At 39.4% G+C, this 23,752-nt stretch overlaps 1 protein-coding gene across 12 annotated transcripts in view; it reads left to right on the plus strand.

The window, feature by feature from the left end:
• DMD (dystrophin) overlaps positions 1 to 23,752 on the plus strand; it is a 1,137,330-nt gene that overhangs the window by 1,040,712 nt on the left and 72,866 nt on the right. For 9 of the 12 annotated variants that reach the window (XM_088068904.1, XM_088068916.1, XM_088068923.1 and 6 more), the window contains one exon: positions 17,304 to 17,365. In XM_088068904.1, coding sequence (XP_087925030.1) covers positions 17,304 to 17,365 — 62 coding nt within the window. Of the gene's footprint in view, positions 1 to 10,506; positions 10,649 to 17,303; positions 17,366 to 23,752 lie in introns of those variants that run through there. The other 3 variants (XM_005516713.3, XM_005516714.3, XM_088068956.1) reach the window with 1 other exon arrangement.

Raw genomic sequence — 23,752 nt, forward strand, 5'->3', positions numbered from 1 at the left:
ATCAGATTTTTTTTGATCATTTATTTATTTCACCATACCTACCAGTAGGCAGCTGATACAGCAGCTGGAAGTTATTAAACTGTATATCCATTACTTCCCTATCCACCTTTGTCCTCTTCATGTGTCTGCAAAACATGTAACCATTCTTTTTATTTGTTTTTGCATTAACTCCACACCATAGAAGAGGATGACCAGATGATCCTTTTAGGTTAAAATATTGGCTGACAGAAAATGTAGTTAGGCCTGAAATTCCCCTTGTTTTCTACGTGTAGTCCTCACTATAAGGCCATTTTATGCCATTATGCTCCAGTAAAGACCAATTTATTATTTTTTAAACCAATTAAAGAAATTTGAAGAGCCTATTTAAAAATAGCATTCTCAGTTCTGCTCTTACATATAAATATATAACAATATAGGTTTGGTGTTGCAGTATTTTTAGCAATTAAGTACTCACTACTACTCAATTCTGTGTACTTACTTGTGGTCAGTCTGATGACTTGAAGGCAGGGAGGATCAGAGCAATCCATCTCTGTTTAAATGCCACTATTAAAGCCAATTATATTTACACAATATATAATAATATAGAACCATATAACACTGCGGCATTGCTTATGATTACGTATTCTTTTTATTCACTGAAATCCAGTGCTGAATTTCTCACCAAACTACACAATGTCAAACTTAGCATTTAATTAAATGTTGAGTTAGAAAAACTCAACATGTCTGTATAACAGACACTTCCTTTTGCTCTAAAAGTTATTTAAAATTATCCTTATAATTGCAAATTATACCAAAAAAAAAAAACAAAGTAGAGAAAATATGATTTAAGCACAATGACCTAAATTAAGAACTTTTCAATGTTGGAGTTGGTGGCTGGTTATATAAACTGTGCCCATCTAGGAACAAGTTTAAAAAAAAAGAAATTAAAAATGCATCAAATTGTTTTAAATGAGAGAATGGGATAGTCTGTCAAAGCAAGAACAATGTGTGCTCGCTAAGGAATGCAGCCAAAATTTTGTTTGGAAGTAAAATTCAGCTCAGTGTGTAGTATGCAAGTCACTAAAAGGGTAAGAGCATCGTCACTACACACTGTGCTCTTGCTGCTCAAAAACTTGGCAATCTGCAGAAGTGTTGTGTGAATACAGGCAGTCCAAGGGAGCAGATGAATATTCTTCTATATCCTACCTTTTACCACTTTCTTACAGAAATTTCTACATAAACCATTGCTTTGTATACAAAGAGAATTTAAGAAAGACATGCTGGTATGCAATAGGAGTGCTTCCTCAGTTTGGTAATTCTGTCAAAAATTCTGCCAGTTTACAAAAATAAAAAAATAGTGGGAATAATAGCTGTTTTTATTAGAAAATTTGATTGCTGCTTTGAAACTTTGGAAATTACTTATAAATTATTCATCAAACTTCATTGGTAGTGACTTGTTTTTGTCAGATTATCTGCTTTCTGGACAGAAAATATCCTGCTAAAAACTTATTACTTTGATTACCAACTGCTTTCTTTGTGAAGCTCATCACAAATGCTCGGGGATCAGCACAGAAAAGAACTTGTGACTGTCCTGCATGTCAGATAAATCCCCGGCATTTGAGCTGATCTTGAACTTGTCTGGCTCCTTAGTGTAAAGAGAGGTTGTAGCCATTTCATATGATGGATTTATTCTGCAGGGACAGGCTCAGTTTCAAAAAGATACCATGGCTTTTTTTCAGCAGCTCAGCAGCATCAACTCTAACATTAGGCCAGATAATTTGAAATGAAAAAAATTACATTTTTAAAATCAAGACTTATAAATGTGAAAGAAATTATGCTTTGGGTCCATGGGAGCACTAAGTGGGAGGCAGAGGAATACCATGGCCCTGCTGTAGGGCCATCCACCTCTCAGCAGTAAGAAAAGGGTCACTGTGTGAAATTTGGACCAAGAAATGACAATTATTCTCAGGGCAGACACACATAACAATGTAGCTAAGATAATGTGCCACTAGAAAGTTCAAACAGCCAAAATATTGCCACATTTGGAGAGCTGCTCTCTCTTGGCTATTTCATAGACTAAGTCATTTAATTAAATGGCAACACAGCTCCACTGGCCTGGTTTGCTCCAAACTGAAAGCAAGTTTCATGTACAATGTTGGCATGGAAATAATTAGTAAAAACAGTCACTTTCTTCATTTCTTATCAAACATAGTGTACTGTCATCACCAAATGATTGTTTTCATTGCATAAATTCCCTTTTAATTTTTTTTTCATTTTAAAGCTCAGTGAAGTATAATGTTTACAATGAAACTATCAGAAAAATTAAAATATGGCATAAAGTAAAAAAATATTTATTTGGGGAAGGAAGACTTTTAATAATGATACTTTACTCACAAACAATAAATACATTTATTTGGTTTGTTTCATAAATTTTAATTCTTGGAGCAAAAATATGGAAAGCCGCTAAAAATAAAACTCTCCAAAGGTTTTAGTTCAGTATTAAATACCCTGGTTTGAAAAAAACAGTGGATTAGATGGGGTCTAATCCTCCACTCTCTGCTTGGGTTTTATTTGGCAGAATTCTTAGTCTGTCAGCTTCTGCAAATCTTTGCAAAATTATTTTTATCCTTAATAAATTATTTGCTCTGTTAGTTACCCTAAAAACAGAACAAATTGAGGGACATGGGTAGAAGGATAATAATTTGAAAAATAATTGCAGTAGAATTTTAAGAATGAGAATGAAGAGCAACTGCAGCAACAAAACTGGAAAAGTAACAAGAGATTAATTTCTCAACACTGATAAAAATTAAAATGTTCATAAGCAAAATAAAAGTTATTGGTAAAGTACAAAAGTATTTAGAAAGTACATCTTAACCCTGTTTTATTTAAAAGATAAGGTTGAAGGTCTTGTTTTTAATTATTATTTTTTCTTGTCTGATGTGTGTTAGTATAAAGGCATTAACTAAAGTGGTGATAATTATTTGCAAAATTACATTTTTTTTAAAGTTAGCAACTACAGACCAGAGCTGTTGATGAAGAAAAATTATTTACCTGACAAGAAGAATGATGATTTAAAACAACACCTTATTATTTTTATATGACAAGCTGATTTTGTTATTTTGGGATTAGAGATGAATGCTCAAACATTTGTAATGCTTTATGAGGCAAAAGGTGTGACTTTAGAAGATCCTTTGTTCTAACTTTAATGATAGTTAGAAAATCTTCAACACAGTACACAATATAGTACCCATGTATTAAATTTATACCAGTATAAAATGGCAAATTCGGGATACTAGTAAATAAACAAATGGTTTCAGTGCTGTGCTCTGCACTTGTAGTGTACCATGTAGATATAGAGAAATCTTGGTTGAATTTAATACCTTCTTTTTTTCCTGGAAGGAAGGTGACCAAAACTGTACGATGTTTCTTAGGCCTGATAATAGGAAATAAGCTATTTTGAACTTTTAAAATAATCTGGCTTTCTGTATCATGCAGTGAGGGAGATAATAAAGATGGGTAACTTAGTGCTAGCAGTAAGAATTTTCTCTTTAAGTCTGGGCTATTTTAGAAAAAGCTGAAGATTTTGATATGGTAGATCTGTAGGTTGACATTTCTGATAATATGTTCAAAGGAGTTAGATGTAGCAGCAGGATTCTAAGAATGATAATATGGACTATAACCGATATTTAAATCCTTAATATTTCAGGGCTTCATGGATTGTTCAGGATTTAGGTTACACCTTTGAAAGCAATTTCCTAAAGAAGCAGCAAGTAGTTCCAAATACAAATGTTTGTTTAGCTCAATGTGGAAAAAATGCTCAGTATAGAAAGAAAAAGTGTTTTGGCTGATTTTGAGCTAAACACCATTCACCATTGTTCTTGATTCAATACTAGACTATGGCAGGTCCTTGAATTCATCTGTGTACCTTTGATCATAAATCTCAAGGCTCTTTGACTTGGGCAGACAAGGCATTTCTGATTTTCATTACAAATTTTTCACAGTGAAATTTGGATGTGTTGCAAGAAAAGAAATCATCATTTTGCATGTTTATTCTTTCCCTAAGAGAGTCCATTTTTTGTTAAATAACTGAGATCAGAGAACTGAATGAAGGTGTGCCAGTAGAATTGCAAGCTATTTGAGACCTTGCTGAGATGCACTGTGAGACGTTTGGCTCAACTTAACATATGAAATACTGAAAGTGCACCTAGACATTCAGTTCCACTAAATGCTGTTATTAGGCTTCAATAAGCATGATGTTTAAACTGTGCAATATAGTCTAGAAAAACTTTTTCCTCTCAGCTGGTACCCACAGGATTCTTCCCTGAATTAACTGCCAGCTACTATGCTAGGCATAGGAGGAGCTACACAAAGATATCTAAGGGTAAAAGCTGGGAGCACTACTTTGTAGGGAGAATCATATTATAGTTATTTAAATGCAAGGTGCAGAAGCGGTCTGGAATTACACTGGACATGTGCTAAAGCATAAATGCTTGGACTTGCCGCAGGATACTTAAATGAAATCTACTAAATAAGAAATAATTTTTATCTTACCTCAAAGTTCCTTTATATCCCTCTTTACTGAAGTGTTTAAGTGCTAACATACTTTCAGATTCAATTAGGATAAAATAATATCTGTGCCCTAGGACATGGCTCCATTATAGCTGATATTGGTTCATCTGTCTCTGGAAGCCTCAGTCAATGTAGGCATCTGTGTGCCTGTAGTTGTTTCAAATGCCTGTATATAAACACTAATTTTCCCTCTTTGGCATGGACAAGATGAGATTGTTGCCACTTGCCATTAAAAGGTGCTGCCAAAGCTGTATGAACAATTGTCTCATTTTCTAGCTAAAGTGTATTTTTTTCATACCATATTGTTAGAAATGAAATAAAAAGTTCAATTTCAGAAACAGCGGATGAAGAGCTTTTGCTTTCCAGATTTTTTTTCTTGCTGACCTCAGACAGGGAGTAGTTGCACAGCCATGAACCTGAAGCTTCATTTCTATGTAAATAAATGATGAAAAATGTCACTTGGATCGGATGAAGGAGTTAGCCTGAACGGAATTAGTGCTGAGGCCAGTTAGGTGTAGCTGCCCCCTCTGCCATCAGCTTCTCTAGGCTGGTTCCTTCCCCACGTGCAGTGCTCTGCTTTCTGGATCCCCACATCTACATTCCTAAAGACATTCAGGAAGGGAGAGCAAAGCAGTCTTGCTATGCAGAAGGACTAAGCTTTGCTCATGTTACACCAGGGTATGGGGAGAAGCTAAAGAGTCTCTAGTTTTGAAACTATATCAATGTGATTTACGAGGGAGAACCATCCCTTTCTCACATTAAGGCTCTGTATGGCCCAATCAAGGGAAAAGGTTAGAAGTAGATCTCAAACTGATCTGTGCTAAGGTTAATGGTCTCAACATCTCTGGGAAGAGGATGAAAAAGCCTAGTGTGTACATAAAAATAGACAGGGCCTCTTGAGTTTGAATTATATATTATATATGATATGTTATAATCACTGATGAAACAATAAGGTAGTTTGGACAGGTTCAACATATATCGTAAAGCAAGAGAAACTACAAGTTTCTGTGAGAACACAACAAAGTATCCATTGCTAAAATACAGGCAAAATACAGCAAAACATGAAAGCATCTGATTCAAAAGTGCAAAGTGTGCCCAACTAGTGGTCTGACTGGGAACTTGTCTGTATATAGCTGTCATAAAATGCCATAGATTTCGTTGTTCTCTTTTTTTACTACCTAAGTGCAGCCTTACCATTGGAATATCCTAGTAAATAATCTCCAAGCATGATCTCAGTGGCTTTTTTCCTCAAAGGAGTATTTTCTCTTCTATATGATATTTGCATAGAAACATTTTGAAATAAGGTCCTCAATGTAAGAAAAAAAAAAAAAGTATTATATTAGTCACAAAAAATTAGATTTAATAATGTAAAAAATATGTATATTATGGAATGCAACACAACCAAAAAGTAAATTAGTTTAAAAAAGGAAGGCATTCCTCTCCTTTAATGTCTGTGGAAGCCTTTGGAAGAGGGGACAGCTTGTCAGGAATTGGGAATGCTGGGTGAACCGTAGCTAGGATCAGGTTTTCTGGGCCTGAGTGAAGTAGGACTGCAAGATACAGAGTTTCTTGATACTGAGATCTATACATTGATAGGAAACAGTAGAGAAGTTAATGATTTTGTAAGCCAGCTTTTGTGTTTGCAACACATAATTTTATGCATAGAAAGAAAGATTTTGAGGTGAAAAGAGAACCAGTGAGTGAGAGAGTTTATGAAATCCTTCTTATTTTAATCTCTCCAGGAGGCAAAACAATCATTTATTTCCAACTGGGCATGCAAAGAAAAGAAAGAAATGGAGTTTGTCTTTGCTGCTTTGTTTAATTTATCCTTATTAATCTGCATTTTTTTCTCAACCCTACTCCCTATTATGATAACCATTCATTTTGGCATTACAGATTCCTCAAACCAAGAATTTACTATGGTCTAATTATAATTTTTCAAGTCCTATTTGTGCATTGTAAAGATCAGCAGGCAATTTTGTTTGACCTATGTTTTCAGTTGGCAGATTTTAAATCGTCTTTTTTAATATATATTTTTTTTTCCTCTCCTGTTAGCTTTCCAAAAGCCTTACTTCAGAAAAGGTTTTACTACTTTTAGTTTTCTAACATTATGTCAGCATTTTGCATCTTGATCTCCTGTTCTTGGGACTATTCACAGTTCAGTTCATCTCCATCCCAGAAGAGTAAGGGTTACTCCTTCCTTAATTTTTTTTTTCTTTCTTTGCTGTGGTTTCTTATGGAAAGGAGAAAAGAGCTTTTGCTATTTACAGGAGCTTAGCTGAAGAGCTCACGGCGCTGGTGGGATCAGGATGTGCTATCCACCCCTCTCAGCGATGTGTGCAATCATACCCAACCTCAGTCCCACTCCTCTCCTCTTTTCAAGGTCATACACATGGCACCATAGACTGAACACTCTGCTGCTGTCACTAACACCTTAAAAAATAAATGCAGCCTCCTGAAATTTTCCTTTCCAAGATCTCTTCAGGCTGGAATTCATACATATATTTCATATATTCAAAATGACAGGCACCCTCTCATTCACCTTTCAGCAACAGCATGCAGTGCAGTGCAACATAAGGCACACACAGGCTGCTCCTGAGGCTCCATTGTACCCATCTTGTAGGGTGACTAAGATTTCACTTTTAATCAGGTGTCCTTACTGTAGTAAAAGCAAGTACAGCCCAAAGGAATGTGAAAGCTGAGCCACTGTGCATTCAGCAGGAACAGAAGTGTTCCTGTCACACGTGCCGGGCACCAACACTTCCCATACCGGGCATTATATTGCTGCAAGCTCTGTAATATTTACTGCAGAATTAGTTTAAAAATAATTTAAAAAAAAAAATGTAACATGGAGAGTTGATGCTAATCTTGTACATAAAACTTACAAAGATGTATACTCAAGTGTTAATGCTTAGGAATCAATTATTTTATGTTCATACAAAATTAGTTTTAATGTGTACATGACTCTGGTTCTTTCTCCATTGAAAAGGGATGACATTCTGAGAAGAACTTATTAAAACTGAAAAATTTGCTTCCTTAAATGCACATTCCAGTGAACCTTTGGACAGCAAGCAATGCATTCAGACTGACTGCACATCCAAGTTATCTTTCTATTTGTCTATTTTCCTGAAGGAGTTTTGGGGTAATAAGATAATTTCTAAATATCATCCTTCATTTTTTGAGGCAGCCATGATTTCCTCTTAAGCACCTGGTGTTATTAAATGTTGAAGACATAGATACATTGATTAGATACAGTTCAGGACAAAACAAGAGTATAGGAGAAATAAACACTGCTCTTCTTCTGATTAAGGTCTCTATATAGATGCACAAGTTGACTGAGTAGCCCTTGCATTAGAAAAGCACCACAGGGAATTAAAACTCTGCTTACTCTGTAATCCTGTTTAATTTTTTATAGGTAGGTGACTATGTTTTATCAAATAAATTGCCTAAAATTAAGTATGGTATACAAATTGGCGTCAGTTACAAATGGCAAAGACAGTAACCATTTACACTGCAAACAAAATGTATTTATGTAATAAATTACAGCTAGTTTAAAAGTCATTTGGAGTAAGAGTGGAATTACTTGTGCACATTATACAGCAAAAATATAATTTTCAGGTCAATCAAAATAGCTAAAAGCTTTTGTGAATTTAGAGACAACAATCAGAACTACATTAAATAGATTTTTTTAAAAAATCAATTTATAAAGTCAATAGGCCTTAATCCCTTAATCCTTCGACATTCTTGTTTTGCCCTGGATGTTCTTAAGTGAGTAATAGTTTGATTTGGGAGATCAAAGGGTTAATTTGCTTTTCAATTGGAGAGTGACTCAGAGTTACCCTTTATTGTTAAAAAAAAAAAAAAAAAAGTGGTGTGTGGGTGTAAGGTAGGGAAAAAGAGCCAAGAAAATGGATTCACTAATTGGGGTTTTCACCTGCTGTGAGTCTAATTGAATACAATGCTTTATTTGTAACTCAAGGAGAAAGAAGATTATGCAAAGTATGAGAATTTCAGACTGGTTTTAAATTCTTATTACTTGGCACTATTGTATGGGAAAGAAGACCAGCATGATAATAGAAGCATCAAGCTTCTGTTAAGGCAGGCCAGGAAGCTCCAGAAACAGTGAAAATTGAAGGAATGTGTATCGGGGAATCAGTGCTAGATACTTCTGAAGGAAAACAAACCACTTTTGCTGTGAAACGTCTGGCCTCTGGCTACCCGTCCCTTTGTATGACACGAGCAGCTGCTCTCTCCTTGTAGTGAACCCTGAGGTTCCTCCCAGCTAGGATGAAAATCATCCTGTTTTAAAGACTTAAGGAGAGTTTTGTCACTTCTTAAAACTTGGCTAAAAATGTGAAAATGTGGGACTGCTGATATAAGACAATTGACAGCCTTTAGCCAGTTTATTCATGTCAAAACTAAGATATAGATAGAGTAATTTATCTAATACCAGGTCCACTGAATTAATGGAAAATTTGCAGTCTTAATGAGTTTTAATATGGAGATTTATGTTTACACAAAAATTATTCCGCTATTTTCTTTCCATATTGGGATAGTATTACAAATACAAGGTTAACTGTGAGTTAGACCTGTTAAAATAACTTAAATCATCTAGAAGCTATAAGAATTTAGCATTTAATTCCACTAATTTTTATATTTGAGGGCCTGAGGAGTTGAACCTTAAGCATCTCTCATATTAACTCTTCTATGAAAAAAAAAATCCTGTGGGCTTTCCTTGAACTGCTAGTTGAACTTTTCATAAAATCAGATAATCAAACTACCTGGGGCCTTAAAGGGAGCCCTAAATTTCCTGGTGCTTAGGCTAACACCCTCCAACTTCAATGCTTACTGACATCCATGTTACAGGGGTGGGGTGAATTTTCTGTGCCTCTAGGTGGGCATCTTCCCAGTGTAAAAACAGAGGTTCTTTTGTACATTTGAAAGGTAGAGAATAGATTTAGATTTGATATTAGGAAGAAATTCTTTACTGTGTGGGTAGTGAGACACTGGAACAGGTTGCCCAGAGAAGTTGGAGATGCCTCATCCCTGGAAGTGTTCCAGGCTGGATGTGGCCTTGAGCAACCTGGTCTAGTGGCAGGGAAGGTGGAACTAGATACTCTTTAAGGTACTTTCCCACCAGAACCAGAATTGAAAGATGGTGGTTTTGGGGTGGCTTTACCAGGAAATCACAATATGTAAGGCTCGAAAAACTACTTGATTATGGGAAGGACTGGGAGCTTTATTTTAACGAATGAAGTCATAGATGTACAACATACCTAACACTGATTTGAAATGCTTATGACACTAGAAGAAGATTGTTGGCTTTTCTTTGTGTAATGCATATTGCGAAGGAATTAATGCAAAGAAACATTGCAACAGTAACTCGGCGTGAGTAGAACTATTTCTTCTGCACTGAGATCCAGGGGAGATGCTCACCATTCTTTCCCTGCGGGGCCAAGGCAAGCCCTTAGAAACGGAATTACCCGATTCCACTAAAAAGTAAACCTGTCGGCATTTTAAGCACCAAAATTAAACGCTGAAAAAAAAAAAAAAAGAAAAAAAAAAGAAAATAAAAAGAAAAAAAAAAGTGTGCAGGTTAAGGCCCATTTCAAATCTGCCTGGATTCGGTGCATATTTTAGCTAAGTTTTCTTCCCAAGCCCTCTGAAGGCGAACTGATTTGCCGCCTCTCAGTACACCCCTCTCTCCGGCCGGCCTGCGCCAGGGCAAAGAACACCCAAAAAAATTCAAAAGGAAGTCAAAGGAAGCCCCGAGGGCTTCCTCCAGAATAGCTGCACAGCCCTGGGGAGGCCGGGGAGGGGCGAGGTGCCCTCAGCCGCCCCGCAGCCGGGCTGAGGGGGGAGATGGGGGCTGAGGGCGGGCAGCGCCGGCACCGCCGCCGGGCGGGAGCGGGGCGGGGCGGGGCGGGCAGCGCCGCCTCCTCCCTCTCTCCCTTTCACTCCATCCCTCCCTCGCTGCCGCCGTCCCTCCCTGCCGGCGGGGCGGCCGCAGTGGCGCTGAGCGGCGAGGCTGGGCGGACGCGCTGTTTCTGTCTCCGAGGCGCCGCCGAGCAGCCGTCGCCATGAGGGAGCAGCTCCGGGGGTAAGGGCGATGCGGGGCGCGGGCGGCAGGTGCCGGCGGGGGCGGGCGGGGGCGCGGCCCGGGGCCATCCCGCTCTCCGCCGCGGGGGCGAGCGGCGTGGCCGGCCGCCGTCTGCGCCGGGCGGGCGGCCGTACCTGTCATCGCTCACACGGAAAATCACAACTTGCCGCCGGCTTTCTTCTGGGAACTTGAAAGGGCGTTCGGTTCGGCGCCTTCTCCCCGCTCCCGAGGCCGTAGTTGGGCGCTAGATGCGCCCCGTTGGCACACGTAGGAGATGGCGGTGTGAGCGGCACGCACGCGTGGCACTACCTGTGCCTGTGCCTGTGCCCGTGCCTGTACCTCTGCCCCTGTCTCTGCCTGTACCTGTGCCGGTGCCTGTGCCGCTGCCGGTGCCCGTGCGGGCTGGCGAGGGGAGAAGCCTAGCTGGGGAATCGCGGCTGTGCCGGAGGTGTGGGATGCGCTGGGCTCGCCTCGTCACCCCGCAGGTTTCTGGGGGCAGCGCGGTGCTGCACAGCGTCACCTGCCCGCCACATCGCCTGTGGGGCACCTCGGCTCGGGCGTGAACTTCAGCGCAATTCCTGAAAACAAGCGTGCTCGGGGGTGTATGGCTTCTTCCCCACCGTAATTTTATGCTTAGAAGTAATCTTTCAAGTTAATAGGCAGAAGCGGCTGGGAGGGGATTCCCTCCGGGCGGTTGCGCTGCAAGTGCTGTATTTCTTGTTGCTATATGGCACCTTATATTGCCTTTTAATAGCTGCTGTAAAACATCTTGCAGCCTGGGACACCGGAGGTGTCTTGCACTGGAGTTGGGCAGAGAGTTGGTTTTTGCAGGCGTATGTGTGCAGAGCCGAGGGAACGAGGAACCTGGTTATATCGGGGATCTTTGACCTTTTTAGCACTAAGGAATTGTTCAAGGCTGTCGCTTGTCTGAGCCCGGATTTGACAAGACCCTGCAGTGAAATTGCTTTGGCAGAAGTGGAGAGGAGAGGCTTTGGAAAGCAAATAGATCAGCGAGAGAATGACAAGCCGGGGGGGCAAGGCTCACCCAAACCAAGCCACTGAGCGGGAATGTTTTCCCATGACAGAGCAGACAAAATAAATGTTTAACATCAAGGGGAGAAAAAAAGGGTTACTATTCAGTACTTGACAGCTGATATTTGGCCCTTCTCCTATTTTTCATTTCCACTATCGGCAAGAAACTTTAATATGTATCGGTGCCTGCCTTCAGCAGTCTGATAAATCTTGGAAAAGCCAATAAAACAGGCTAAAGTCAAATTCCTGCTGAAGAGACGCTGATCCTTGGCTTAAACAGAAGTAATCTCTGCACAGATCAGTAGTCTCTAGATTTACAGATGAAAACAGTAGTTCTTTGTAAAGCACAAAGGAGTGCCACCTTTTTACATTGCTAATACTTTCCATAGCACTAACTTGTTTTAGCTTAAGAATTAATGAAGCACTGTAAAAAGAGAAATATTAAGTCTTTCTTTGCAATCACTGTCCTCCTTTGCTGGAAACATTTTTCTTTTAAATGAGAGGTAGTGTCTATTCATAAAAGCTCTTTCAGTTACATTTAGGTTAGTTTAGGTACTATCATGTTTATTTTGGCTTTTTGACAACAGTCATAAGGTGGTTGGAGTAACATTTGATTCATCGTAAAGCCAGAAGGTGAGGAGTATCATAAATCATGTTGTTTAAAAGGGGATGAGTTCAGGGCTTTGTACAATACCAGTATAATTTTGGCACTTTTTTGTGAGTATTTGTAGCTATTTATTGCTACACGATATAATTTTTTATTCTATGCACATCTCTGCATTTGCACATGTTGTTCATGTCTCATTTGCTAATGAAGGGTGTGGGGAGAAGCGCAGCAGAACTGGCTCTGGTATCACCAATGAAGCGGGCTGTAAGAGTTTAAAAAGGGCTCTGCAGTTGCTACCTAAAATTCTGCTCTGGAGCTGAGCAGTGAACACATGGGACCTAATTTTTTAAATTTTTTTTTTTTAAAAAGGGAGTGAGGGAGAAGGAGTGCAATCAAAAACAGCTAAAAGATTTGTGAGTGTTACGACATGGCTGGTGCAGGAATGTTGGGGGGGATATGTGCAAGAATTTGGGTGTGGGGGAGCATTGCTTTCAATTCCTCCTGCTGCTGGCGTTGCTCAGAAGTAATAGAAAAAGAATGAAGAAAAAATTACTGTATTTTGTCCAAACTGATCAAGTCATAACAAGGGAACTGTAATTCAGGCGGTGTTTCTGTTAGGATATCATCTCTTGATTTCAGGTTTCCAATCCTATGTGTTGTTGGCTCTGCTGACAGCGATGAGAGACAAATCTCTCTGCTGTTGGCAGGAACAGAGGAGTTCACACAGGCATAGTGTGACAGAATTCCCTACATAAAAATTATCCTTGCTAATATAATATAATCATCCTTTAATGAAGTGGTCCTGTGGTTCCCAAAGGATATATCAAGTGAAGACTATGCTTTCATCCTACTGAATTATCAGTGTGTTTAGTGTGCCAGTCACACCCACGCCAAGGTGTCACCACTAGCCATTGCTGCTTGTCTTCTTTTCAGGCCTGGTTTTAATTTCCTTTCCACTTCTGCAGCTCAGGTCAGGTAAGAAAGAGGAAAATAGGCCAAGTGAGTGCACTTGTATTTTTATTTGTTTTAGAATGCCTGTGATTTAAAAGCTAGTGATCATTTTAGTTGACCTAAATGTAGAGCCAAATTGAAAAATATATCCTCTGAGCATGTGCAATATTACAAAACTGCTGTCTGTGTGTGCCAATGTCTTTTTGTGTTGGTAGTTTGTTGGAAAAGCATTTTGAGTACTTCTGCACATACTCTCCCTCTGCTTCAGCTGCTGCTAGTCTAGAGGACTCAGACTACACTTCTGACATCTTTCTGACTTGCAGGCTGTAAAGGGCCTTGTTCACCAGAGTTTGAAACTCTGGCAAACACTTTGCTGCAGATCTATTAAGGATGCTACAGCATTCCCAAGTGTGGTTGAGGCTGCCTGAAACTGCTGAGCTGGCATTTCACTTCAGACGGTGCTCACAATAAGGGCATACACACAAATCCTCCCCCACCGGTCCAACCCCAGAGCTCACAATTAAATGGCCTTTGAAAATGGCAAAGAGGCTTACGAAGAATAGCCTTGATGGAATCTAACCTTTCCTGGAGCTGCCCTTGTGTGCAGAATAGTTGATAATTTTCCGAGCTGAAGACGTTGAGAGGCAAACGCCTTTTAGCTAGAGCAAAATATCTGCAGCCTTCTTGTGTTCTGCATGTAAAGTACCAGCAAAGTCTGCCCTGGCTCCATACGGCCACTCAACCTCTACAGTTCCCTTCCAAGCCTTTGCTTTTTCCTGCAGGAGCACAGAGGGGTGCTGAGGGCTGGCCAGCCAGTCACTGGGGCTGGTACCAGATGGGAGCTGGCTGGCCCCTGCTGAGGATGGGATGCAGCAGGTGCAGGGCACTCTGCCCTCTGGGTGCTCCGGCTGGAGGGCTGCTGGGGAAAGAGTTAGGGGCTGTACTGGCTTGACTTTTATAGTCTTAGGAAAGGTATATTTCCTCTAAGTTGCAACAAAGTTTAATTTTAAAGCAAAAGGGGAAATGTACCTGCCCTGCACATTCAGTCTTTGTCACTTGTACATGAAGCAAATTAAATCGTTCTTTACAAAGTGTGCATTTCCTATGGTAATAAATCTTATACCATAAAAGAAAACCACACTGAGTAGAGGTTTGGGATTACTGGTATTAAAAATATTAAAAACCAGTTGGAGTCCAGGGTTTCTTTGGCAAAGGAAATTTTATTTACAAGGTCTTACAAAAGCAGTTGTGTATTTTCAGCATTAGTAAATGCCATAAGCTTTAACCACGCTAAACTCACTGATACATGGTTAGGCCTTACAATAAAAAATAAAAAATTGAGTAAATTACTCATTGGTATAACTTTGATTTTTGGTGCTTGTTTTTCACACTATGATGATCCTTTCGTTCTTCTATCTCACGCAAGCATGGGATATGTCCATAATCCTATCTATATTCACCTTTACCAGATATCTGATGGCTTTTAAATGTTTTCACGTGGAATCAGTTTCTTTGAGGGCTGCCAGGTTGGCAGCTATGGAGTCTGAGATAATTTAGTTTGTCCATAGAACAATCTGGGGCTACCAAATTAATTTAATACAGAAAGGGTGGTTATTTTCGGAGGCTTCTTGTTCACATAAATTCTTTTTCTCATTTTTGCTACATGATTTGGCATACAAACCATGGTACAGTTCCTGTTCAAATATACCCCCTTCTGGGGCTATCTGCCTGTGGGGAAGCAAGCCAGGGTGGCCAAGTTCATGCCTGGGGAATTCTTGATCTGGGACTGAAGTTGAGGGAAACAAACTGCAACCCCAGGTCTGTAGGTGTGAATGTTTGGGTCTGCAGCTGTTCACCTGAATTGTGACGTTTCTGGCTGCAGGGTTTTCTGCCATGAATGCACTTCTGTCTTCTTTTCCTTTGGAGTGCTGTTATATCAGTAGAGGCTCTATCAGCTGACTTTTTAGTAATGAAACTGTTTCTGTTTTTCTTAAAAAATATGCTTTATACCTGGGTGTGATAAAAGGTTCTGGTGTTACATTCTCCCTGCAGAACCAGCCCATGCCAAGCAGGATGGGAAATGCAGGAGCTCAGATGCAGGTGGCTCAGATGGACAAGTTTTCACTTGAAGCTACCCAGTTTCTGGTTTCTGGGAATAAAAAAAACTAACCAACCAACCAAAAAAAAAAAAAAAAACCCAAAAAAAAACCAACAACCAAAAAACCAGACCAGGCTGAGATTTCTGAATACAATTGCATTAACCTCCCTGTGCAGGACTTGTTTTTTCAACAGAGCAAAGAACAAGACTGCTTTTGCTCTTGTGATGTCCTCGCATTTTCACTGCCTTCTCAGAATTGAGATAGGGTGGGAATGCTGAGGTTTTTGAGACAGGGCTTGTTTGAAACCCTGTGCTCAACTAGGGCAGCTTAATGGCAGATTTTTTTTCTTACGCTTAGTGCTTGTGATCTCTTTTATTCTTTCTTGCAGTTAGAGAGCAAAATCTGGAAATATTATATATAGTACGCTGCTGAACATAAAGAGGTTACTGGGCCAGTAAAGTATTCACAGGAATCAAATAAATAACCTGTCTTTTAAGGCCAAAATTAAATCATACTAAGAAAACCTGGTACTACTTTCTTCTTCCTTGAGTAGAGGTGGTGTTGAAGTGATACGTCAGAAGTTTTACCTCTTAGCCTATAAAGGATAAATGTGCACTTGGGAACATCAGTGCCTCAAAATGAGAGCTCAAGGGCCATTTGTTCTCTAAAACAACCTTCTTGTGTCAATGTTCCAGGGCACAGTGGGGGGCACAGGTGCTGCTGGGTGATGGCTTGGTTTCCTGGAGCTGGGAGGTGTGTGCTCCAGGATCTCCACTGTGCTGTGGGTCAGGTCCTGCTCTTCTGCCTATGTTCTCCAGCATGATGTGTGCATGTTCAAACCTGCATGTCTGCTTTTAAGTACAGAAATGGCAAATGTATTTGCTAGCAATGGTATGCTACATAAGTGTTCCATTTTTATTTTTTTTTCTTATGGTTGTCTCTTAATGCAGCTGAATTCTCTGTGAAGGGGACTATTGGCTACAGGACAGATAAAGAGAATTTTCTTTCAAGCCTTCTGTGTTAATGGAAACATAATCATGTTAGCTATGCTGTCATTAAAAAACAAACTCATAAAAAGTATAACCTTAGGAGACATGAGTTGCTACTACATCCGCTAACACTTCATTCTGTTGACTTTCTCACGCTGCCTGTCCTTCGGCAACGTGTTGTGTTTCAAAGCTGGAGGCTGCTGGCCTCAATGCAGAGACTCCAGTTTACATTCTGGTCATACTGCAGGGTTTCATAACCCCACTTCAGCTTTTCCCTGGCTTCCCAAGAGCTCTGCTGCCTGACACTGCACAGGCACCTCCAGGGCGAGGGAAAGGGCCTGGGAGTCCCAGGGAACAAGCGGAGCAGCCAAGAGTCTCTGCTAGAAGAGACTGTCTCTACAGGGTGCAATGCTGGCCTGAGAAGCGGTGTAAGCTGGTGGTGGATCAGAAGGCTGTTGCACAGGGACTTTAGCACAGGTGTCTGGACTGAAAGAATGGATACCTACTGCATTGGGTAGTTCTTACCTACCACATGGGAAAGGGTTAAGGGAGCATGTAGGGGAAAGGAAGTCGAATATGGATCTCAGCGTCTGGTCAGAGTTTCCAGAAACTCTTGAAGAACTAAGCCCTTTCAAATGTCTGTCCTCTAATTTGGAGCAACTGGAGAATGACCTGTACAAAGCAATGAGTTCTTAAGAATTGATTGCTTGCAAATTCCTCAAAACAGCGACATACTTGCTGTCTTTTTAATATTACCACTACTTCTAATTTTATTTCATGAGCCCTTGCCTGAGTAAAGCGCTCCAGGTTAATGCCTCTGGTTGAAAGAAAACACGCCTGGCAGTGCTGAGCCCCCAGTGGAGCAGCCCAGGCTGCGGGCACAGATCTGGCACTGTGCTCTGATGTGCAGCCTGCATCACTGCTGTGAGAGGGAGAGAGAAATTCTGCTTTACTAACTTTCATGTTTTGTGTTGTAGCCATGAGACGCAAACGACCTGCTGGGATCATCCCAAGATGACTGAGCTCTACCAGTCATTAGGTAAGACATCTCGACCAGATGTTAGGTGCTTTTATTTTGGTTTTTTTTAAATTTCAATTGAATGATTTGCTAAGGCAGAGTTTTCCAGAGGAAGCAAACCAAAATTAAGTGAAAGAGAGAGGCAGAGCTTTTACCAAAGTTAAAATTTTCTGCAAGGAAAATACATAAGACACACATTTCAAACATGCAGTAGAAAAAGAATGTATTTCATTCAGCAGGTTTGGAATGTACACTGGGTTTATAAAGTAATTTGGGTGTATTGTTACAATCTCTTTACTGAAAGACTGGAACAGAAGTCAGAAAAAAATAATCCTGAATCTTTTCACTGTCTAATCTACTTTACAAAAGGCACATGAAAAAATCAAACCAAGCTGCTGTTAATGTTGACTTTTGGATGGTGGGAAGCCAATTGAAGCAATTTACCAAACTGTGTTACCACTGCTTTATTTTTAAAGCACTTTCAATACTTAGAAGGCATAGCAGCTGTCATGATGTCATTTTGAATACCCAAATTGCATGCTTATTATGACTTCAGATGTGCCTCTCTGGTGGAGGGTTGGGTTTTTTTTTCATTTTTTAGCAGCTTTAGAATTTATTAACAGAAGCACATCTACAAGATAAAATAGGTTAATCTATGCTCTACTGTAGGCTGCTTGGCAGGCCATTTAATAGCTAACTCTTTGATTTTAATGGTTGTGTTAATAAATAATAGAGGCTATAATAAAAATTAAGCTATTTTGCTGAAAGAAATACCAGTAAATATGCTGCATTCATAAAGGAGGTTACGTCTGTACAGCACATGTACATAAACCAGCTTGAACACTGGGACTGTCAGATCTAGCATTCTGTGCAGGCTTATTTGCCATGGTGAAAAATAGCTTAAATTATCACCTGCTAAGCTCTAGTTTAGCTGCTGAAAACTCTTAATTATGCCAGTGTAATCTATTTCAAGCAAACTCAGGTATCTCTATGGTGCTCTGCAGTTCAAGGCATGCTAAAAATATTTTAGAAAAGTGATATAAAATGAAACGACACAGGGTGAAGATTTTTTTCCTCATAGTATTAGCAGTGTGGCAGCAGTTGGTTTAAAAATTAACCAGAATGTAGCTTTGTATGCCAAAAAGGGATATAAAATGTATAAGTTCAGGCTAACCAAATGCAAAATGAGACAAGTAGTGACTTGACATTTAATTATAACATATTGCCCCATGTGTCTCCTTCATATGTCTGCTCTTAAAGTGAGTGGTTTAAAAGTTTCAGGACAAATGGTAATTGCAGGTGCAGACATCCCTTTAATACAGGTAGGTCTTCAAACAGTTGCCTGTTAATTGAACTGCACTCTGAGTCCGCAGCTGCCTTTGATCCACAGATTGCGTGGTATTGCTGATACTGTTGTTGGTCAGACCTAAAGTCCTGTTGCAACTGCTTTCCTTCTGCTAGTTCCCTGTTTCAGCCAGAGTACTCTTCAATACCAAGAAGTGAAAAGGTAATAAGGGAGAAAAGTGTCCTGATGGATTCAGGTCAGCAGTTCAGAAGATGTGTGACTGCTTAAGTCAGTTTGCATTTAGTTTAACTGGGCTTTATCACTGTGAGTATCACCCAAATGTCAGGAGTTTAGGAGAGTCTTATTTTTTATTGCATAAAGAAGGAGCATGTTCAGGCAGATTTTGTTTCTTACCTACTTGTGAACTTTCTTTTTCTCCTGCTATTTTCCTTTTCAGAAGCATGAAAGGTCCAAAAAAGCAGTCCTCTGTCTGGATGGTTCTGTTTCTTTTAGAATTTAGACCAAACAGTCATTAATGTGAAATCAACACTGATTTTAGCAAAGTATGCATAATATGTATTTTTATGAGTAAATTGAGGTGTTCATGTATGTGTGCAAAAGAGACTAGACAAGGTAACTCTTTGTGCACTGCCACATGGGTGAAGCTTTGATGAAAGTGCTACTGAATAACCTATGGATTTATTTTACTTTTGAACTGGGTGTAATCACCATTGCCCAACTCTCACACAAACTGCATCATACAAGTATAACCCGTTTAGTCTTGAACAGAACCCTTGATGTATTTCAGTGCTTTGCTTTGCCTCAGGTCAAAATGGTAATAATGGGATGTTTGAAGTCTTTTCAGACTGTTCAGTAATACATTATCTGAGAAGATGTTATTAAAGTCGATTTTGTATTGCATACTCATTAGATCCTATTATTTTATCCCCCATTAGGATCCAAATTTTGTTTCCAATTCATATAAAGAAGCTAGTAAAGAGCTTAGCATGTATGCCTTTTTAAAAATCTGGTAGAAAGCATGAATTTGGCAAGTGGGTAAATGTAAAAAAAGTGAGACCAAGTACATGAATGCTGTCAAGAGTTTTCATTTCCATTTTCCAACTCCTACAGTTACCCAGTATAAAATAATTGTGCTATATGATGTAGCTCTCTGTACATGCCAGTATATCATAATTTGCTACAGGATGCTTATGTCTAATTTAAATTCTTACAAATTACTGAAAGCTTAATTTTTTTTAAGTGAATGAGGAAGGTGCAGCCTGGCACAAGGTAACATTTTTTATCTGCCTCTGAGATGATAGAGACAATTCTCCAAGAAAGAAGAGTCATATTAATGTTTACATATCCAACTCACACACTTACAAATTGTTGCATTACATTTTCCTAAAACAGGTGAATTTCATTTCATAGAAATGGTTCATTTTTCTATCTTTAGAGGTCTGGGTATTAATAAAAATGAAGCTAAATTACTTGGGAGAATTATTTGGTACTAATAAAAGAAGGTAGCAACGTGCTGTGCACAATCTTGTAACCTCTTCAATTGGGACTGCATCAGAGAGAGCAGGAGGAATCTACAGGAAGAAATTATACAATAATCTGCCTATGAAGGAAGTATTCTCAAATTCTCTTGAAGCTCATTTGCTAAAACATGGCTGGTTATAAAGATTCTTGTTAAATACTTGATTTAAATTATATCAAAAGATTTCCCAGCTGGTTGTTCTTTCTAACAGAGATTTTCCTTTTAAGACACTAAAATGCTTGTTCCTGACTGCTCTTTATTGTTTGAACAATGTAACATTTTATCAGTGTTAATGAAAAATTTACTCAAGTTGAGCAATTTTTACTCTTCTTTAAGTTATGGATACTTAAATTTACATAATAAGCTGTCTATATTGAATTACTTAATTGTTTAATGTTTAGTTGAAGTGGAAGCAGGAAGTAAATGTTGGTATAGATTAAATAAAGAAAGAATCATATAAGTTAAGAACATAGAGAAGAAATAAATGCTAAAGTAGGAGGGGTAGTAAAAATCATGATGTGTGAGCTTCAAAGGATCAGAAGCTGACAGACATCCCTTGGTTTGTATTTACACCATTTTGAACCACTCCTGTTTTCTTCTAACTTCCTTCTGAAAGTCTTCAAAGAATCAAGAACTGCTTCAGCTCCTTTTCTTTCCAAAATTAGTTCTCTGCAGCAGAGGAACAGAAGATCTGCTTTTGTTTTACATCCCCCTTAGAAATTTTTTCATCCTTCATCATGGAAAGGGAATCTGTGTTGTTTCACTGGCTTGGAGACCAAGGACTTTTGCATGAGGGGAGAGACAGAAGGTACAGGAACCATAAAGTAGTCTGTGTTTGCTCAGTTTTTTCAGATTATCTTCTGAAAGTGAACATTTAATGTTAGACAGCTAAGCTCTCAGTAGTAGCATTTTGCCTTTAAGCTGAGAATGTCTCCAGCCTTTGCTATGATGGCCCAGGAGGACTTGCCATGTTATGCCATACTGTTAATGTCCCTCTTCTCCAGCCTTCCTATGTCATGTCATGTCATGTCAGTACAAGTGTCCTCAAGGTGCATTAGTGTCACCATGAACAGTAATTGCAGTAGCAGGATGCAGTCAGAAATGTTGTTTATCAATCCTAATTCGCCAAGGCAGGACAAGAGGGTGAAAACCACTCGTCCTTGCAAGCTGCAGTGTGCTGGTGACAGCTCTCCATTTAATTTAGAGGATGAGGGGCAGTTCTCTATGGATTACATGAAAGAAATGTCAGAGTTTCTTAACACAAGGTGGGAGAATGCTGGAAGGCACCTCTGAGCTTTCAGCAGCAGATGCTGTGTTGGTCTTCTGGTTGGCTTCTCTTGTGCAGCAATGTGAGCTTCTAACTCCTGGTGACCAAGGCTGACCAGCTTCATCGTCTTTGGTTTGTGTATTTTGATTTGTCCTTCTGAAATGCTGCCTGGAGAGGCTGAACTGCCCCTGGCTGCCATTACACTTTGTATTAACAACTACTAAACTGTATTTATTATGAAGTTTTATTAATAGTCAGCTGTTTTCTATGTTTGTACCAGTAAGGCCCATGCCTAGTGCACACATCAGTCATTTGATTTCTACTGCAATCCAGTGAGACTATCCATATGGCCACTCTTTAAAGGTTGATTATTCACTCATGTCCTTTTCAAGCCCATTTCAGAAAACAGGATTGCATGGGTTCAGTCAGCCTTGGCCAGTAGTCAGTCTAGAAGAGGTCATCTTTCTGTCTGAGTCCTGTGCAGCACACACCTGACAGACAGTAACTGTGGCAGAGAGGTAGAACTAAGGGGTAGGTTAACCTGGCATCCCTTGAAAATTAAAGAATAGGTGTATTAGAGTGAAGGAGGCTCTTCTAGAGAGACTGAAGGGTTGTTCTGTTGCAGAATATTACCAGTATGGGGAGATTTTGCTTAAGGTAACTGCACTCTTAGTTTGCAAATTTTATTATTATTATTATTATTATTATTATTATTATTATACACCTTTTATTATTATTTTCTCAAGTTGTTTGTAATTTATTTATTTTAGGATTTTGCAGTGTGACTGCTTCTCACCAGTGTACATAAGAGGTTTCTGAACTTTCTGACTGCAAACTCCACTCATATTCCAATCCCATAAATGGATGTACCAGGTGTACATCAAATCCTTTCTTACATTTTTGTGTTTACAGGCTGAAGAAAAGACACTACATTCTAAAACTCCCAAAGGTCATGTCAGTTGATATGATTACAGGGATGCTGGCAGATGCTGTGGTGTTCAGCCACTGGGTCTAGATGCAGTCAGTAGCATTGTGGTGCCCTGGGTATCTCAAACTTGTTAATTTTCAGAGACAATGTTGGCTTTTTCACTCATTTGGACAGGCCTAGTACAAGGTGCTGGGTTGTTTCATGGAGAGTGGTTAAGCTGTACATAGAATAACAGTTTACTGTTATTTATTACCAAAGCAGTGTAGATGATAGCATTAATTATTGTTATAATAAAAGTCAATGGCTGAGACTCAGCTGATATTAAGCAGCGTTACTTGATTAATTTCTTTCCTTTGTGCATTTGTGTAATTTGCATTTTAAAATTACAATTCCAGAAGAGGCAATATATGTCACTGTAGGGCACCATTAAAAGATTAATTTACAGGTTTTGGGCAGCAGGAGGAAACCCAGCATTCTTACCAGCTGGACAGGAAATCTCAGCTGTATTGAAACAACGTGAGCTGAAGCTTCTTAAAAAAGGCAAGAGAGCCGCTAATGTCCAATGAAACAAGGAAAGTTTAGTGGTTGTAGAGGAATTACTGTCTATCCAGGACTGTCCAGTGAAGAGATTTTAACTTCTGTTAGGAAGTCATTGTAATTCCCAGAAGATGTTATCCCCAGGCAGTGTATTTATGAACAGTCTATGATCATGTCACAAGCTGTGGCTGAGTAAGGCTTTCAGGTTTCAAGGTATATCGCTCTAGGTTCACATTTTCTGTCCTTGCACCTGAGAGTAAAAAAAAAAACCAACCCAGAACACTGTACATCTTACCAAATGACGATGAGGATTTAACCTGATGACATCTAATTTCTTTAAAAGAATTAAGTTGTTAAATTGCTAAATTTTACTCAAACCACCTGAAGCATGTAAGTAGCTCATTTCAGTTAGACAATATCCAGCCAGTGAGATAATTGCCGTCCATAGGACCAAGAGTGTGTGTTTTGCCCTCATTAACTAAAAAAATAATTATAATAATACTCACAATAATACAAACAAGAAACCCCATTTTAAAGTAAGGAGGAAAGATAGTTTCCAGATAGAAAGGACTTTATGAGCTGCGTTCAGATTACATTGGGAGAGAGATAAATGATATGAAAAACTTTTGGTGGGAGGTAGCCTGGCCCATCCCAGTGCTTTTAAACACAGTGAGATGACTCTGTCATGCAGGATGGGATGATATCACATGGAACCTCCCTGTCTCTTAGGAGATGCAGCAGCTGTGGCAGGGTTCAGACTGGTTAAGATCCACCGTGAAATGCAGTTTATTTATAACACCTTACTTAAAACCTGATGTCTGGGTTGTAGATGTGACTCCTTAAGAATAAAA

The sequence above is a fragment of the Pseudopodoces humilis genome, chromosome 2 (genome assembly GCF_049639895.1).
Source record: "Pseudopodoces humilis isolate 2021_Gansu_Grassland_sample_001 chromosome 2, ASM4963989v1, whole genome shotgun sequence".
NCBI lineage: Eukaryota > Metazoa > Chordata > Aves > Passeriformes > Paridae > Pseudopodoces > Pseudopodoces humilis.